The following is a 19013-nucleotide window of genomic DNA, read 5'->3' as shown; positions in this document are numbered from 1 at the left end:
CCCCCCACCTTGGGTGAGGGGCACTAAGGCTCTGACCTAATAGCCAGACTCTTAGTACCCAGATTTTTTTTCAGGGAAAATGTCTTTGAAATAAACTTGCACTGATGATCTGCACGTGTCTATATTTGAAATCAGTTGCTAAAGTTGGGTAAGGTGGAGCTCCGTATGCTGAATTCGGTTGTTCATCACCTCCAAGCTCTAGTTTTGGAGAACTAGTCCCCGGGAAGAAACTCCAAGCGCAGGAAGGGAAGCAGAAGATTCCCATCCAGCTAAGACCCCGTGTGGGAGCAGGGAAGCACGGCTAGGGGAAAGAGGTGCCACCGTTTATTGAGCACCCGCTATGCGGCAGCCACTGTGGACGACGACGTCTGTCCAAGAGAACGGCTGCATCGGATGCAGCGGATATCGTGCTGTTTGCTGCTGCCTCGTCTTGGGGACACCGTTCCTAAACTCGGAGACCCTCCCTCCTGACCACCCCTGCCTCCCCGCAGTGGAACTCAGTAACTCGCTTTCCCAGCTCCCCTTGCGATTCAGGGCAGGCGTGGGATCCGGCTCCACCAATCAGATGCACGGACGCAACCTCCCGATTTGGAGGAGCGAAGTGATTGGAGGAGGCACGCGCTGCGGGAAATCCGCTTGCGCGTGAGAGTTACAGCCGAGGCTGAGTTTCGGAAGAGCCGCGCTGGGGTCCCGGGGCCCGGCCTCCCCCGTCCGCCCTGTGAGCCGAGATGTCTGTGCTCAGCGTGGACGTGGCACTGGGGGACCTTCACTCGAGGTGACCTGCGGGGGGACTGGGACATTTAGCCACCACCCCCGATCCACAGGCCCTTTGTGGGGGCTCGTCCGGGAGGTCCCTAATACCTTTACACTGGTGCTGGGGGAACCTCTGGCTGTTGTTGCCTGTTTTTTCAGGCTTGGCGGGAGGGAGACACGGTTGAAACTTGCAGCTTCTTCACAGCTGGCAAAGGTGGGGGGGGGGGGAGGGAAATCAACATCTCTCCTTGTTTGCGGTAGAGAATCGGGTTGGCAGACAGTGAAACCATTGTGCTAATGGCCACCAACGCTTCCCTTTGTTCATTGGAATAGGAGTCCAGCCTTCCCCCCCCGCATCAGATGCTGTGCCTGGTGACAGATGATCGTGAGATGCAGGAGGAAAACCGGGATATCAAAACTCGGTGACCAGCGAGGCTATCGAAACGACAAAAGCCCCCCACCCACCACTCCGTGCGGTCTGGTCCGGAAGGTAATTGTGGGCGGGGTGCGCAGGGTGGGGTATTTGACATGACATGAATGAAGCCCGAACATGTGAATTTGATCAATTAGCGGGAAGCGATTCCCTCCAGCCCCCCGACAAGATCACAGGAAATTTGTTAGCCCTGAACGGGAATGCTTCACAGAAGAGAAGTCCCTGGAAGTGATAACCCCGGAACGCTTTGGCTCTGCTGTCAAGGGTTAGGGTCTGTTGGGAAAGGCTTTAGGGTTTAACGGTCCTCTCACCGTTACCTGGCGCCTGTATATTTAAAGCTTCTGCATTCATCCATTCCTTCAACCAATACTTAAGGGACGCCAGGCACTGCCCCAGAGTCCGTGAAGGGCAATGGAGACCGCTTACAGATTCCTCCCTGCGTGGGGTTAACACACTCACAGTCTCTCACACCACAAACAGCTCCCTTAAATATGTACCATTTTCCTTACGGAAACTTGAGGTTCAGGTCAGGCAGCCTGTAAGCCCTTCCCCAGCTTGTTCTCCGCAGAGCAGCAAGACTGATCTGTTAAAAACTGCAAATCACTGCCTGCTTAAAATCCTCCACTGGTTCCTCATCATTCTTTTTTTTTTTTTTTTTTTTTTTTAAATTTCTATTCATTTTTAAGAGAGAGAGAGAGAGACAGAGCGTGAGTAGGGGAGGGGCAGAGAGAGGGAGACACAGGATCCGAAGCAGGTTCCAGACTCTGAGCTATCAGCACGGAGCCCGACGCGGGGCTCAAATCCACGAACCGCGAGATCATGACCCGAGCCATAGTCCAACGCTTAACCGACTGAGCCACCGCAGGTGCCCCAGTTCCTTCCTCGTCACTCGTAAGAGTAAAATCCCAATTCCTTAACATGGGCTGTGAGGCCTTGAAGGATCTGGCTCCTCTTTGACCTCGTCTTGAACCTCTCCCCGACGTGCTTACCATAATTCAGTCACGGTTGTCTTCCCTCTATCCCTCCAGTGTGCCAGGCTGGATCCTGCCCCAGGACCTTTGCACCACCTATTCGTCAACACTCTACCCTCCATGAATTGTCTTGTTACCATTCAGATTTCCGTTCAAATACTACCTCTGCGAGAAGGCCTTCTGAGACTTGGCTACCTTACCTTAAATGAACTCACACCCATCGTTCTTTCCTGCAACGTTTGTTTGATTTTTCACATAGCGCTACCAGTCAGCTTTCTTAGTCACAAGCAATGGAAACCGATTCTGGCTGATGTTGTGGTGAGGAGGGAATCAGCCTTCACAGTTAGACATACTGGTCTGTTCTGTCCCTTACCAGCTGCAGTGACCTGAGACAAGATTCTTAATCTCTTTGATCTTATAAAGATGTGAGTCAGGACGCGTGCTTTCCCTGCTCAGTCCTCTAAAGCCTTCTCATCTCAAACAGAGAGAAAGCCAGGCTCCTTTCTCTGCCCTCGAAAGCCATACCAACTGGACCATTTCTTGCCATGGTTTCCCTTTCACTTTGCTCCAGTCAGTTTGTCGCAGTCAGACTTAATGCTGCCTCAGGGCCTTTGCACTCACCGATCATGCTCTCTGCAAGGCTCTGCTCTGAACATCAACATGGTTTGCTCCCTCACTCCTTTTACGACTTCACTCAAATGTTGTCGTCTCCGTGAAACCTTCCCTGGTTGAAATTTGCAACCCCATCCCTACCTCCTCCATACCCGCCTCTGCTTTATTTTTCCCCACGGAACTCGTCAGCTTGCAACGTACTGTGTCGCTGGCTTGTGGGCTTATTTGCCTGTCTCCCCTCCGCACAGTGACCGCTCCGTGAGAAAGGATGCTTCGTCACCAGGGTGTTCTGGCAGCTGGAACACAGGCACGTGCAGATCCGGTGAGTGAATGAGTGAGCAGGGCTCACCTGCTTTCTCCTCTTCTGCACGGTGGGCGATTAGAGCCCCTCCCCGGCGTTAGGATCGTGAGGAGGGAAGGGCTTAAGTCGTTAGAGTGTCTGGCACACGCCTGCAGGAGCTGGCGGTCTCCGGGCTCGCCCCGTGCGGTTCGCAGGCGTGGCTACCCACTCAGGACGAGCAGCCCAGGAAACAGATTGATTGACACTCTTTGCCTTGAGCGGCCCAAGGGCTGTGTTTGAAAAAGTCTTGAGGCCAATAACTATGAGCAGCTGAAGTTAGTCCACTAGGTTAGTCCGGAGACAGCACTGGTCACACGGACGTTGCCCCCCCCCCCCCCCCCCAGGGGAGAAAGGACAGGGACACTCCGCTTTAGAAAGAAGCAGGACATAATCCATCCCTGTTCACCTGCGGAGCGGCTGGGCAGCAGAATCGGTGAAAACAGAGGCTCCCCCCCCCCCCCCCCCCCCCCCCCGTGCAGCTTTTAAGAACACGGCTGTGCTGTGCCTCGGGAGCCTGGGTCCTAGATCTTACTATGTGACATCTGGTGTGACGGTTAATTTTATGTGCGACTCGGCTGGGCCACGTACTCAGGTATTTGGTTGAACATTATCTTGGATGTTTCTGTGAGGGTGAGTTTGGGATGACATTGACGTTTAAATCAGTGGACTTTGGGGCGCCTGGTGGAGCGTCCGACTTCGGCTCAGATCACCATCTCACCATTCGGGAGTTTGAGCCCCGCGTCGGGCTCCGTGCTGACAGCTCAGAGCCTGGAGCCTGCTTTGGATCTGTGACTCCCCCTCTCTCTGCTCCTCACTCACTCACACTCTGTCTCTGTCTCTCTCTCTCTTCCCCCTGGGTGTCTCAGGTTCTGCAAACAGGGCCGGTAATCGTGGTAACCCTCGCGGGGTTAGCGTGAGCCCTTATGAGCTGGTGCGCATGCGTGCTGCGCGGCCGGAGATGCGGGGGCCACTACCAGCAGGATAGGGCCGCCCCCGAGCGCGTGGGGCCTGAGATAGTGCACGAAACCACAAAATGTGGCGGAGAGCGCGTGAGGGCGGCAGGCTCCCTGCGAGTTCTCAGTGCCCGTCAGTGGCATCGTCGACGTTTGTCAGTTGGTGGGATCTGATTCACAAGATGAGCATAAATGTAGCTCAGGCCGTAAGACGTCTAACACACTTTTTAAAATAGGAATTTACTTTTTGAGGTGGCCCGGTGTCTGGGAACCTCAGTCACGTGGAACCTCCTGGCAAATCCAGGAATTGAGAGATCCTAGGGAAATGGGGGGCAGGGGGAGCCGGGAACACACAATCCAAAGCCAGAGAAATGGTTCTGTGGGAAGCGTCCCGGAAGGTATTCGGGTCCCTGGGCCCCCAGGCTGCGGGACCGGTGTCGTGTGTAAAGTAAAGCATCGGAGAATTAATGGACCTTCAGCCCCTGGGGGTTTCATCTTGTTCAGCTTTCGAATCCTGGTACCCAGCCCGGTGCCCGTCCTACGGGAAGGACTTACGCTTCTGTTGAATTGCATGTAATGGCAAGAAGTTAATATCAAACGCGGGGGACTTGATGGATCTTGAAAACTAAAAGAATTTTACATCTATTTGAAAGATGGCCTAGGGCCATCTTTATGAAGCGTTAATCAGCTTTCCCCGTTTCTGTCTCCATCGAGGGCATCCATGCATCCTATAGAAGTTCTGGAATGCATATTTCAATTAATATTTTCTTTTCAAAGAGGCAGGGTGATGTAAAAACTCAGCCACGTGAGAATGTTTGTAACTATTAGGCTCTCAGTGTATTTTATTTTATAAGCGTTTATTTTATTTTAAGAGAGAGAGAGAGAATGTGTGTGTGTGTGTGTGTGTGTGTGTGTGCATGCACGCACGCATGTATGAGGTGGGGGAGGGGCAGAGGGAAAGAGAGAGAATCTTGGGCAGGTGCCGCAGTCAGCACGGAGCCCGACTCAGGGCTTGGTCTCATGACTCTGTGATCGTGACCTGAGCCGAAACCAAGAGTTGGGACACTTCACTGACTGGGCCGCCCAGGCGCCCCTATTTTATCAGCATTTATTGAACACCTACTGCTTCCGGTAGCAGATGAAGGGACAGATGACGTTTAGAATACGCTTTCAGCCTGAGGGAGCTCCTCGTGTAGCTGGGCTCCCGTATCTCACGGTATATATGGGTATACAAGTAAGTCTGCTGCTATCAACATTCACAGGTAGGTGAGATCCCTGGGGGCCGTAGAAATAAGAGAAGAGCCTCTTTGGGGAGGTGAAACTTACACTGAATTATATCATGATGAGTTTGTAGGTGTCTTGAAGACCAAATTCACATCCAACTTCGAATGAATTAAGCTCCCGAAGTGTGACAGGTGGCAAGGAGAACGTGTCTTCAAAGGCCGGGTTGGTCCGTGTCCCTGAGCTGAGTGGTCCCACGGGTTTCCTCCTACCCTAACGGCCACGTTACACGGCGATTCACACATCTGAGACGGGTGTGCATTTAACCCAGACCCGGTCAGCGGTGCTGTCGGGAGGGCGCACCGTGGGCAGCTCAGGTCCCCGGGAAGCCTGCCTGGTTCAGGGATGAGGCGGGGAGGCGCTGGACTCTGCTGTCATAGCGTCACCTCTTGGGAAGTGGGAGAGAAATTCTCTTGCCCGTGCCAACACCAGGCGCGGGGCATCAACCCCTTGCAAAGCCAGCAAATCCCGGGGAACGCGGGTCGGTGCGGAAGTCGGCAGCAGAGGCAGGGAAGGCGGAAGGGTATTTTGGCGCCGCCACCGTCACCGGCACGTCGGCCGCAAGGACAGTGACAGCAACGCCTTAGAAACCACAGTAGCGCGGCCGGAACTCCCCGGGGCTCCGGCGTGTTTCCTTAGCTTGCGTCACCCCCGCTTAAGCCTCACGGGGTATCTGTTACGCACGCACACGTACGTACGTATACGTCGGTAGCGAGTATAAACTACCCTGAGATGTCGTCGCCCGACCGTAGCGAGGATGCCAATAAGCCCTACTGCTTATTTTATCGATGTTCAACTGTGCCTGGAGACTCTCATTATGGAGATGAGCTGATTAGCCCCTTGCAGTTCTCCCTGCGCCCCCCCCCGCCCCAGCTGCACGTCCGACCTCTGTCGGCTACACCGCAGTCGGTTGTCTTGACTGAATGTAGGGAAGGCGGCTGTGCTCGGTGGGTGGTGTGATTCTAAAATCTGTAAACCAACGCAGTTACGCTGATTCTGCTTCTGTGACTGTAACGTCCTATGAGGCCACGTGGTTTGGCGACCAGCTGCGAAAGTAGCCGAGGGGGAGGGGCGGGGGGGAAGGGTTCTGGCCTCGGTCTGAGGTCTGGTTCTCTCCTTCGCTGGCTGCGTGCCTTCCGCAAGTCACGCCCCCTCCCGTGCCTCAGTTTCCCCGCCCGTAAGACGGGAAGTGACTGCATCCCCCTCACTGGGTTGTAAAAGCTGTGTGAGCGTGTGTCGGGGAGGGTGCGGGCGCGGGGTGCTCGGCAGGCTGTCCCGCGTGTAGGGATCGCTCTGCACGCTCACTGTCCCCCACAGTGACAGGTCCCGTGTGTCACAGCCTCTCCACCCGATCCTGCTCCAATTCTCTTTACCCTCAGCTCTGGGAGGCTTCCTCCGCTTACTCCTCCAGCCCCCCGTTGAATTTATTATTTTGGCAATGATTTTTCTTTTCCAGGAACTCTTCCGTATTCTTTTTTTTTTTTTTTTTAATTTTTTTTTCAACGTTTTTTATTTATTTTTGGGACAGAGAGAGACAGAGCATGAACGGGGGAGGGGCAGAGAGAGAGGGAGACACAGAATCGGAAACAGGCTCCAGGCTCCGAGCCATCAGCCCAGAGCCTGACGCGGGGCTCGAACTCACGGACCGCGAGATCGTGACCTGGCTGAAGTCGGACGCTTAACGACTGCGCCACCCAGGCGCCCCCTTTTTTTTTGTTATTTTTTTTTTAACTCTTCCGTATTCTTCGCGTGTTTTCGGAATAGCTTCTTCTCAAGTTCTGTGGCTGCGATACCATCTCACACCTCTCTGAAGATACGAGTTCAGCCTTTCAGGGGTCTCTTCTCTTCTCTGAGTGGGCGCTTTCCTTTGGGGGGGGTTCTGTGTTGATCCCGCCCCCCCCTCCCGGAGTGACGTTTTCCCCAAGGTCTGCCGATCCCCGCCTGTCCTTCCGGTTTATCCGTGAAGGACCGAGCTGGCGGATAGAGGGGGCTCCGCGGCTCTCTGCCGGGTGCGTGTGTGACTGTGTTTGATCTTTCGGCTTCCCCCACGGAGGGCAGGTTGAGGTGGGCTTTCACCTGTGCGTGGGGTCTGTCGGCCAGCGGCTTGACGTCAGTCTGTATGCACTGGTACAGACCGAGCGCCCCTCCTTCCGGAGGCAAACTCTACCCTAAGCACCGGTCATCTGCAATTAGGAGGTGTAGCCTCGTCGGGCTTTTCTGTTTCTTTGGAAAGTGGAACTGAGCTTCAGTTTGGAAATAAATGCAGCCATTAGTGGGGTGGGTGTGGAGGTAACAATGCTGGGGGTGCTGATACCCAGCTCTTTTGCTGACATATTTAAACATTTTTAAAAACATTTTTAAATGTTTATTTTTAAGAGAGAAAGGCACAGCATGGGTGGGGGAGGGGCAGCGAGAGAGGGAGACACAGAATCCCAAGCAGGCTCCAGGCTCTGAGCTGCCAGCACAGAGCCCGACGTGGGGCTCGAACCCACGAACCGTGAGATCGTGACCGGAGCTGAAGTCGGACGCTTAACCGACTGAGCCAGCCAGGCGCCCTAAACATTTTTCAAATAATGGTTTTAGATTTATAGAAGAGCTTCGATGGTAAACATAAAAGGATTCCTGTATACTGTCCGTTTGCCTCTTCCTAATGTCACACGCATGCTGCATTTGTTAAACTAAGAAATTAGCATTGCTATGTTACCATTAACGAAACTATAGGCCTTTGGGTTTTTTTGTTTTTTTTTTATTTCACCAATTTTTCCACTAATGTCCTTTCTCTGTTCCATGGGCCAGCTGAGGGCACCCCGTTTCCTTTGTCTCCTGCGATCCGTGACATTTCCCCATTTCTCACGGCCACCATGCTTTGGCCAGCGATGGTCAGGCATTCTGTAGAATGCTCCTCAGTTGTGGTTTGTCTGGTGTTTTTTTATGACTAGACTGGTGCGGGGAATAAGTTAGGAATTCTCTGAGCTTGCACCAATGAGTTAACAAGACTTAGGATGAAAGCATCCGAGATTAGGTAAACAGGGCGGAAGCGTCCCCAGCATAGTACAAAAGCAGAAAGCTGCTTTCACAGGACGGAGGGTCCAGAATAGGTAAACAGGTAAACAGGGCCAGAGACCACGGCAGGGCAAAGTTGCCCAGAGCAGAGCTGATCAGTGAAAGAAGGGAGCCTTGCGGACCCTGAGGTAGCATGCTCTATCTGCCTTGTTCCCCGGGCAAGTTAAGGTAAACAGACGTGGCATCTCGTGCCTGCCGTAAACAACCATCTGCTGGGCGCTGCGCTTTTGTTTTGTGTTGCCCTAAACCCTCACACCGGATATCTTCGAAACCCCCCTTCTCTCACACACACGAGTTAACGTTCACTGTTTCGTTGTCTCTTTCGGTACGTCCATCACATTCGTAAGCCTTCTGATCCTAATCGAAACAGAGCAAGGACCCTTACTCTGGGCTCTCATCTCCCCCTGGACATTAGCCTCTCTCGCAATTAATTCTGCGTCCGCTCTCTCGCCGGACAAGAGACAACTCCAGACTCGAAGTCTGCGACAGACTGGAGTTCTGCATTTGGGGGAAGTCTAGTGTGGGAATGGAGTGCGCTTCTCATCACGTCCCGTCAGTGTCACCTGATACCGGTGTGACTTTTTGCGGGTGTTCTCTAATCCCCTGGTTTAGGTGGTGCCTGTCGGGTTTCTCCTCCACCACACCACTGCCTTTCCCTTTCCGTGTCCTGTGAGAAGTGAGTCTCTAGGTTCAGGGCATCAGGCTCCAGGATAACGGCCATGCTTACCCATAACCTACCCCTGGCCGCTGTCTTCATTAGGGGGCAGACTGGGGTCTCGGCCAAGTTTGGTGCGTTCTCAAGGGCTTTGGGGCTTGGGGGATGCAGAATGTCAGGGCAACCTCTTCCTCCAACTCATTTTTAGCATTGGAGATGTATAGGGGCACTTTTTCAGTTCATCACACGGAAAGCTACTCTGTGATTTGGGGAAAGGCCATAAAATAGGATTTCTCTGGGGCCCAGTTTGCCTCTTTTGAAAAGGGGTTGATGCTTTTGGCCTCGCAGAGATCTGAGGACCCGGTGGGACGGTCTGGGCGGAGTGGCTGGCCCGGGGCCTGGCAGGTGGTCGGCTCTCAGCAGATGCCGGTCCCCCATTGCCCCAGCCGTCAGCGCTGTCTACCACCGCTAACATTTTAAAGTCCTGAGTTTACTGTCACCACAGAGGACAGACGACTCTGAGGAGTGCTTTTCACAGGATAGAATTTTTTCAATCTTTTTTTTAATGTTTGTTTATCGATTTAGAGAGAGAGAGAAGTGGGGAGGGACAGGGAGAGAGAGAGGACCGGGAGAATTCCAAGCAGGCTCCGAACTGCCAGCACAGAGCCCGATGCAGGGCATGAACCTGCCAACCGTGAGACCATGACCTGAGCCAAAATCAACAGTTGGATGCTCCACTGACTGAGTCACTCAGGTGCCCCTCATAGGATAGAATTTTAATATGGAAGAATGAAATATGAGATCACTATTTATGCCCCCTCTTGTCTCTCTTTGGCAAATCAGAGCCAGAAAGTTCTGTGTGTGTGTGTGTGTGTGTGTGTGTTTTAAAATATTAAAACTATAATATTTTCTTCAAATCCACTGAAATTTGAGTTTCCCTTTGCTAAGAGCCCTGTGCTTAGCCCAAACCTGTTCCCCCCCTCCTCTTTCCTAATGGACTTTCCCTTTTGTTCACCCATGTCGCTCACTCCTTCATCCAGCCTAAACCACTCACAGCACTTCCTTCGCCCATGCCAACGCTTGGTTCAGGATGGGCGTGAGACCAGATTTTGACCAATGAGTCATCAGGGAAAGCTTGGGGGATTCTGGGAAAGACTTCCCTTTTTTGAGCGAAAGCTCCGGGAACACAGGATCCATCCTACCTCCCTGAATGCTCTTGTGTCTGGTATGATGTGCTCAACTATGGGGTCACCAGCCTGAAGATGATGTCAACCCATTAGGGATATCCGTGCAGAAGGGCGGACGAAACCTGGACCCTGGTGGTATCGCTGATCTGTGGACCGTTCTGTGCCAGGAGTTCCCCTCCCCTGGACTCCCTGGGGATAGTACTTTTTTGTGTGCCAGGCGGTTAAAGTCGGGTTTCCTCTTGCTCATGGCAGAAAGCAAACTCATACTCCTAGAAAAATCCTCCCGCAAACAAGCGGCCTTTAAAAAATACCTTTCCAAAGACTCTTTGAGATGTCCTTTACACATGTCTGATGTGTGTATCCCAGAGGGAAAGTGAGCACACGTGTGTGCACTCATGCTTGTGTGCGAGGGGCAGGTTACAGAGCGGTGGGCAGCTCACCAGGAAGGGAAGCAGATAAGAATGAGCACAACCGAAAGGGTCCAGAGGAAGGAGAGGAGAAGACGATCTTCACTGAGCGTGCATCATATGCCGGGCGACTGGAACAATGCATTCATGATTTTGTGTTATCACCGTGATGGCTCTCTGAGGTGTTACACCCGGGACTCAGAGATTTCAAGTGTCTTGAAATCTGACCCCAAAGTCTGCCGCATGCCTTTACCACCCAATCCAGTCCTTCAAGTCCCCTAGAAACGTCCCGAGTCCATCCATGTTTCCCCATCTCCAGGACCACCACCCTGACCCAAGCTCCAGCGTCTCTCCTGGGCTGCTGCCCATCCACTGACCGGTATCCTGTCAGCTGCCACCCTCGCTCCCACTTGCCATGGTCTCTCGTCTGCACGGCCGACACCCTCCTCTCTCAAACAGCTCAAGGGGATCTCACCGAGCAAATCCGAACTCCTCCCGGTGGCTCCCCTGCACTTGGGCGATCGGGCCCTGCCTGGCTCTGTAGCCACACCTTGTACCACTTTTCACTCCAGCCACCAAGCCCCCGCCTCCTTGGCCTCTTTACTTTTCTTGGAATAACCCAGATCATTTTTAATCCAGGGTCTTTGCCCAGTTGGTTCTCTTTGCCTGGAATACGTCATCATCCATCATCTCTTTGCATGGCTGACACTCTTGTTGTATTTATTTTTAAAGAGAAAGACATAGGGGCAGGGGGGGTGCATGGGGGAGGGGCAGAGAGAGAATCCCAAGCAGGCTCCATACTGCCAGCGCAAAGCCTGATGCAGGGCTCGAACGCACTAACCATGAGATCGCGATCTGAGCCCAAACCAGGAGCCAGACACCCAACCGACTGAGCCACCCAGGTACCCCGTGGCTGACCCTTTTTAAACCTGCAGGTGCTGACCCTGGAGGCTCTCACTGAGCACAGCAGGGTAGCCCCCTCCATGTGGCACCCTGTTAACTACATCGGTTACCTCCATCTCAACTTGAGTTATTTTTTTTTCTTACTGTTTCCTTGACTGACTCCCCCTGTGGAGAATATTGACTCCATGAAGGCCAGGAACTTCTCACCACCGAGTCACCTGTGCTCAGGACAATGTCTGTCACGTGTTGGTTTCTCAAGTAAGAGTTTACTGAATGCATGAGCAAGTGTGCAAGAGCTCTGCCTTTGTGTCTTGCTCATCTGTTCCACAAAGGTTTCGAGGTGGCTCATATGGAAGAAACCCAATCGCTTAAAAAATAGACTTTAAAAGATAAAACATGAGAAATAGAGAAATGGTGAAATTAAGTTACAAGATCAACACCAGAACGCCACGCTGTTCTCAAAAATGAGCCTAATCTTGTCTCTCGGGTCCCTGTTAGCTAAATAAAGCCATTAGTAAATGTCACAGTGTCCTAGATCTGTCCTTCGTGCCCACACGGCCTCATCTGACTGGTCCAGGAGTCTCTGAACTGAGCTGGACTATCACACTCTTCTGCTGGGGAACTTGTACCAAGGGATACAGAGGATTCAGACAGGTGGCCATAGGCTCCGAAACTGTGAGATGATGAATCTTGGGAGCTGCGCAGGGTGATGAAACGGCTGGAAAAGCGAGTGTGCAGAGCAGGGCAAGAGCACAGCATGCGTATGTGGAGGTGGGGCTGAGGGGGGAGCTCTTGCAGCGTCAGAGAGCAAGGTGGCAACTGTGGCTGCCGGCTGACCCCCCAGTTCCCACGAGGGCATCTGAAGTGCTCCAGATGGCATCGGTAGGATTCCTCCTGGTCCTTCTGACAAATCCGCTTTTCCTTGAGCTTCTGGGTCTCTGTTCTCGATAATCATTGTTCTGAGACCAGGACTGATGAGAGGCGACAGCACCGAACCAGTCAGAATAGACTAGCTTGTGTGGCAGTAACAAATATCCCCCAAATCTCAGTGGCTTCAAACAGCAAAGACCTACACATAGCACACATCCATCACGGGTGGACTGCCGTGCTGCTACACGACTCCCCTCTGGGACCCAGACTGACGAAGTAGCCTATAGCCGAATCATCACCACTGTGGCAACCGCCCAGTGGATTAAAAGTGGTTGGAAAGAGGAAATCCCCTATTGTGGCAATGTAATTTCCTGCTTAAGCCATATTGAATTACTTGCTCTTCTTGGGAGGTGACCAGATTTCTTTGATGCCTTTGGGACTTGGCAAAAAAGACCTTAGCAACAACCTATAGGACATGGAACTAATTCTTCAAGAGGTATAGACATAAAGCGTAATGCAAGAAAGCAGGTCCGCCATTACATTCTGGTTGTGACCTCAAAGAGTGGGAAGTAGGTGAGAGTGGGGAAATTCTATCAAAAGAGATGTGGAGGAGGCTAGTGAGTAAAACTTGGGCTTATTTGATTTTGGTCTCCGATAGAGTAGGACTGTCCAAAGGTGATTTTCACATACTCTCCTCTGTTAGGTGTGGCTGTGATCAAAGCCTGCCCATTTCCCCCACAAAGAAGGAGGAATTTCTCTTCTGAATGGTTAGAATCTGAGTCACTGATGGGGCCACTATTACTAATGGCTGGAGCTGCTGTGCTTGGCATCCTTGAATTGGATGGTGCCAAGGTCAAAATATAAGAAGAGTCGAGGGTCTTGCTAAGACCCTAATCCTGGTCTTCTTGCTTCAACTTGAGCTTCTCACAGGGCTCTGCACTGGGGCTTTGGTGTTGATAGGGACGCTTGTTCACTGATTCCTATTTTGCTATTGTTTCATGAGCTCCTTTAAGAACCTGTTATAATGGGGTTTGGGGACATGGCGAAGGGCTGTCAGCACAACAGGATTCAGGTATTTCTCACCCTGCCCAGAACATCATCTGAGAGCGCCCCACTCTCACCTTTAATTGTTAAGAGTTGGCTAAATGTGACATGTGAAATGAATTTCTATTAGGAAATGCCATTAAGTATAGAACATGGTTGTTCAACTAGCTTCCAAGAATCAGGACAATACAAAATGGCGGCATTGACACCTGGGAAGAGTCTGCGTGTAATGTGTCACTCTCGCTGCAGAGAGGAAAGGATTAGAAAGTGTGTGGGGAATGTGGAATCTACACGAGGTGCAGAGACACTGAGAGGGAAATCCATTAATCATGTTTGTCCGTGCTTACCCAGGAAGAAAAAGCTGTGTGTGTTTTGTTGACAGTCAGTAATTAAACACGAGAGAGGCCTCATCATGATTTCATGCTCCCGGTAGGAAGAGGAAATGGTGAGAGACACAGTGCATGGGCTGAATCATCAGAGTGATAGGCATTTGCTAAACGTGGCCAGAGCTGGGCGCCAAGGTGGGAGCGTCTGCACTTCTTCCACATCCATTGAGAACCTGCCGAAAGGCAGTTCGGTGCTGGGGGCCGGCAGAGCACAGCCCGCCCCGATGGATTCAGAACCTGGTGTGGGAAAGAGGGTTGGGGACAAGATACTGTAATATCTGCCAGTGAACAGGAAGGGATTCACACCATCCAGCTTTGGCTTTACAATTACTCTAAATACGCACCATTTTTACTCACTGGCACAAGAAGCCTACGATGTATTTCCATGGAGGCAAGGAAACCCTGTTGCCACCACCCGTCTCCAGCTTGTCCTATTATGCCCAGATTGCAAATCACGATCCTCTTGCAAATTCTTGCTTCGGTGCAAATTTCTCTGACCAGATTGCTTGCTCAGCAGTATTGGGCTAGGCTACTCCTTGGGAATGGGTGTTTGCATGAGGGAGAAGGGAAAAGTCTTTTGGAACTTGGAACTCAGGGGAGATGGCTCTGAGGGGGTGGGTAGGGACTGCGTACTCCACTGGGTGGAGGGTGGAGAAGGGCAGCCCCTGGGAGTGCACTGGAGAGTGGAGAGAAAAATACCCAGGAAGTACAGTGGGGCCAGGCGGCAGGCAGGAGGATGCCCAAAGCATGCTTCACCCACCCCACCCCACTTAGCGCTGGGCTTGCTCTCATCTCATTCATTCCAAAATTACTGATTACCTCTTATGAGCCAGCAGAGTTGGGCCTGGAATATGGAGGCTGAGACACAGACACAGCCATGAATAGGTCTTGGCCCCTCTTGGCTTGAAGGAGGATGAGCCATGGGCAAAAGTCGCCTTACTGTGCAATTAATGGCCGTCAGAGCCAAGGGAAAGTGAAAGTGCGTGAGCAAGCACGTGGAAAAGGTCATGTCTGGCTCGGGTTAGTCAGTGTGGTCAGGAGACCAGAAGCCATCGTGGAAGGGGTGGAATTGACCCCGGAGAGGCATGTATTTTGATGTGCGGGCGTGGGAGTCGAAAGGCATCCCAGGCAGGGACAACGGGGTGGGCAAAAGCAGGGAGGCGGGAAATCCAGAAGTCTGTGCTTTAGAGCACATGGTTTATCGGCACCTGCACGTGTGCCGTATAGAGGTTTGAGCTGTATAATTTGAAATTTTAAGAGTTTTTTTGCTCTAGGTGGAAAACTTTCGGTATTTTTTCTCTGATAAACGGATTGCACCTTTATAGTGTAAAATAATGATGGTGATGATGAGAGTAATAACGATGATAACAATACAAATTGTGATCGAGTTTGATTTTATTGGGAGTCAAGTAAACACATCACCAACTTGGTGTCCTTCCCCCTCCTGTCTCTATGTTTCCAATTCAACTAGAGCCTTTTGGCTCTAAGAGGAACACGGCCCCTCCCCACCCAACCCCGAACAAGAACAAAGTCGCAAGAATGAATGCCCAAGAAATAGTTTATTCTGAACAAGAAACAACATCAACTTAAACACAGCCAGGAAATCTAGCGTCTCTTGGGCTTACTTCTAGCTCCTGCCCCCTAATTCATGAACTCAGCCCAGCAAGAAATCCTAAGTGCTGCCCGGGTCACAGTGAAGAGAGAAGCAGCCCTGCGATTGCCTGGAGGGAACAGGACAGTGCCGGTGGGGGACGGAGAACGACGAGTGCGCAAGACAAGCAGACTGACGTGGGCAACGGAATCGAGGAGTAGGCTTGGCTGAAAGGAGGACTCTTAGGAGCATCTCCTTTCTGAAGGTTAAAGACAGAAAACCACACCCTCCGTTAAAACGTCTCTTAAGATTTCGGAGAGATGGCATGGACGGCCCCGAGGGTGGACTGATGATGTAAAAAGTAAAAACCGGAAGTTGGAAGGAAAACTAAAACCACAGCGGAACGTCGACAGGGATGGACGGAGTTCCAAGACTCCGGGAAGAAAAGCTCAAGGAAGCCAAACCACCGGACTCGTTTCTGCGGAAAGTGACCTGCCAAACGAGTGACGTAGGGAAGTCTCTGCAAACGATGACGGTGACGTGGGCACAGAGTGCCTACCATGCCGTGGGTGCCGTGTGCTGGGCACGGGACACACAGAATGCCACCGACTCCCGTAACCACCCTGCAAGGCCGGCTTCATCGCCGCCGCTCTGAAACAAGGAAACGACACCGAAGTGATTATGCCGTTTGCCTAAGGTCTTCCGGTTGGTAAACAGCAGGGCTGGGTTCCGAGCACGAGCCTGACGCCGCGCCGAAGCTCGGTCCCCGGTGCTACGGCGTCTCCCCATCCAGAGGGCAGAGCGCTGCCCGCACAGGTCCCACAGCCGTTTGTTACTTGTGCGAGTCCACTGTCCTCCTCGACTCAACTTCCTGGTGACCCATGCTTCTTTGTTCCTCAATACAGAGCCACCTCATCCGTGGCACTTGGGGACCCTCTTTAAGACAATGCTGAGGAGGCCACTTCCCACCCTTCACAGGAAAGACCCCCAGAAAGGGGACGGGGACTCAGAATTTGGCGGTGGGACTGGGTTTGGGAGGAACTCTCAAAATGGCGGTCAGTGACTTGACCTTCTGAAGGGCATCCACCTGCCACGCCAGTGCGGGGTGTGGGGTGGGGACCTGCTGGGATTACAGGTGGGAGGCGGTCTTCTGTGAAGAAGGGCAGACATGCACCTGTAGCATCAGGACCTAGGGGACCAGGCTGGTGCGCGGCCACGCCACCTTAGCGGGTCAGAAAGACTGGCCTCCCAGAGGCGGCAAATGAAGACACTTCCGGTTTTGCTCCAGGGTGTGGGAATCGTGGGAATGGAGGGGGTGCCTAGTTGCCTTGCGGGATGGGAGTGGACTTCAAATATCAAGGTTCTATTTTGCCTGTGTAAACAATTTCATAAATGTCACAGATTTTGCATGTCTCCTACCTATTTGGTTTCTCCCAATAACCTTGTAGAAGTGGGACAGACAGCTGTTTTAACCCCTTTGGCAGATGCAGAAAACTGAGGCACAGGAAGGGCAAGGTTGTCCGAAGTCGCGCAGAGAATCCGTCAGGCACCTGCGACCAGAACCCCGGGCTTCCCAGCTCCAAGCCCAGGGCTGTCTCTGCATCTGGTGTTACCAGGAGTGAGATAGGGACCATCGTGGCACAGAGAGGGGCTTCCGGTGGGCAGGACGGGAATGCGCACAGTCCCGTCAGGCGGGGCCGCAGGCGGTGGCTTAGCTGCTGCAGCCCCGGGAGCAGGCGTGGCCCAGGATGTTGTTGTTGCAGCCGTCCTGGAGCTTGCCCTGGGTCTGGCTCCCAGCTCGGCCCTCTGTGTCCAAGAGCTGGCTGGTCTGCCCCTGCTGCCTCCTCAGCCTGCAAATAAACACAGCACAGACCTGAGTTGGTGGCACAGAACCGAGGGTGGCGGGAGGTCCGGGAGACGCGTTTGGACAAACAGGGCAACTGGGAAGCCTTCCGCCCACGCCGTCCCCTGGCTTGGGAGGCACGGCTGCTACAGGCCCAGAGTGTGGCGCCCTGGAGCCCAGGCGGGCCTGGGATCGAAGCCTGGGTCAGGTGCACTCCGGTGAGATACTTAACACCCAGAGCCTCAGTTACCCTATCTCTGGAAAATGCGGATGATGATTCCTGCCTTAGGACTCCCTGCGAAGTCTGCGGGAGATCATGGATGCGATTTGCTAAGCTCACACCGTCGGTGTCGGTGATGAGCCCCCGCACATCATTCATTCACGCCTATAATCGAATGCCCACTGATATACCAGCCACCACGCAGGGGAGCAGGGGAGACCCTGGCCAGCAAAGTAGTCCTCTTGTCTGTCTTCACGGAGTTTACCCTCTAAACGGGCAATGGCCACTAATCAAACTTATACCCCAAATACATATCCAAACAGATGAGCACCCAGCCTTACAAAATGGCCCACGACAAACTGTTAAGGGGGCGTGAGTCTCAGCCCTGCATTTCTTCACAGCTGGCCACCTGGTCGCCCTCCACAGGATCTAAGACGTCAACATCCTTCTCTTTGTGACCTGCAAGTTCACGTTCACGCATGATCCTAGAACTGTCACCGCGTGCGTGGTGCAGGCAAAAAATAAAATGGAGACCTTCAGGGAGGGAGGGAGGGAGAAGTCTGAGACCAGGAAGAACACAGCTCTCAGCACTTGCCAGTTGGGCACCGTGGGTCAAGCTGCTGTCTTCTTCTGGGCCTCAGTTTCCCTCTGTAAACCTGGGATTATCCCATTCACTTGGCAGGAGGCTAAGGGAATCAGAGAGCATGTATGTGAAATATCCACTATGGGGCTGGAAATAATAATATTGCCACAGTTCTCTCTTTTTAAATTTTTTAAAATTTTTATTTAAAAAATATTTTTTTAATGTTTATTTTTTTTTGAGAGTGAGAGAGACAGAGTGCAAGCAGGGGAGGGGCAGAGAAAGAGGGAGACACAGAATCCGAAGCACGCTCCAGGCTCTGAGCTGTCAGCACAGAGCCCGATGTGGGGCTCGAGCTCATGAACCACGAGTTCATGACCTGAGCCAAAGTCAGTCGCTCAACCGACTGAGCCACCCGGTGCCTCTAAATTTTTTTTAAATGTTTATTTTTGAGAGAGAGAGAGAGAGAGAGACAGAGTGTGAGCAGGGGAGGGGCAGAGAGAGACACACACACAGAATCGGAAGCAGGCTCCAGGCTCTGAGCTGTCAGCACAGAGCCCGATGTGGGGCTTGGACTCCCGAACTGCGAGTTCATGACCTGAGCTCAAGTCGGACGCTTAACTGACTGAGCCACCCAGGTGCCCCATATTGCCACAATTCTTGTTCTGAAGGACGCAGGTTTCAGACTGAATTTACTTTTTAACATTAGTAGCTTCCGTCCAGCAGAGTGTGGACCTATGAAAGATGTAAACGACAGCCACTTTACTCAGCAAACATGCACGTGACTACAACACAGTCATGGCCTTGACAGGTCACAGTGTGTGTGCGTGTGTGTGTGTGTGTGTGCGTGCGCACGCTTGGTGGGGTCTTCTGGTGTCCGCAACAATGTGAGGGCTGGAGTGAGCTCTTCAGGTAATGCTG

General features: G+C 52.5%; 1 protein-coding gene and 1 long non-coding RNA gene across 13 annotated transcripts in view; one reads left to right on the top strand and one right to left on the bottom strand.

The window, feature by feature from the left end:
* Positions 1–671: 671 nt before the first annotated feature.
* LOC122238127 overlaps positions 672–19013 on the top strand; it is a 29888-nt gene continuing 11546 nt past the window's right edge. For both annotated transcript variants that reach the window (XR_006217093.1, XR_006217094.1), the window contains exons 1-3: positions 672–775; positions 1087–1243; positions 3018–3091. This is a non-coding gene — a long non-coding RNA (uncharacterized LOC122238127). The remainder of the gene's footprint in view (positions 776–1086; positions 1244–3017; positions 3092–19013) is intronic.
* Positions 15399–19013, bottom strand: part of STK32B (serine/threonine kinase 32B) — a 400190-nt gene continuing 396575 nt past the window's right edge. For 10 of the 11 annotated variants that reach the window (XM_042984951.1, XM_042984954.1, XM_042984959.1 and 7 more), the window contains one exon: positions 15399–17299. In XM_042984951.1, coding sequence (XP_042840885.1) covers positions 17161–17299 — 139 coding nt within the window. In that variant the 3' untranslated portion in view covers positions 15399–17160. The remainder of the gene's footprint in view (positions 17300–19013) is intronic. The other variant, XR_006217092.1, reaches the window with a different exon arrangement.

Source organism: Panthera tigris, chromosome B1, assembly GCF_018350195.1.
Source record: "Panthera tigris isolate Pti1 chromosome B1, P.tigris_Pti1_mat1.1, whole genome shotgun sequence".
NCBI classification, from domain to species: domain Eukaryota; kingdom Metazoa; phylum Chordata; class Mammalia; order Carnivora; family Felidae; genus Panthera; species Panthera tigris.
This window is presented reverse-complemented; position numbering and strand designations above follow the sequence as displayed.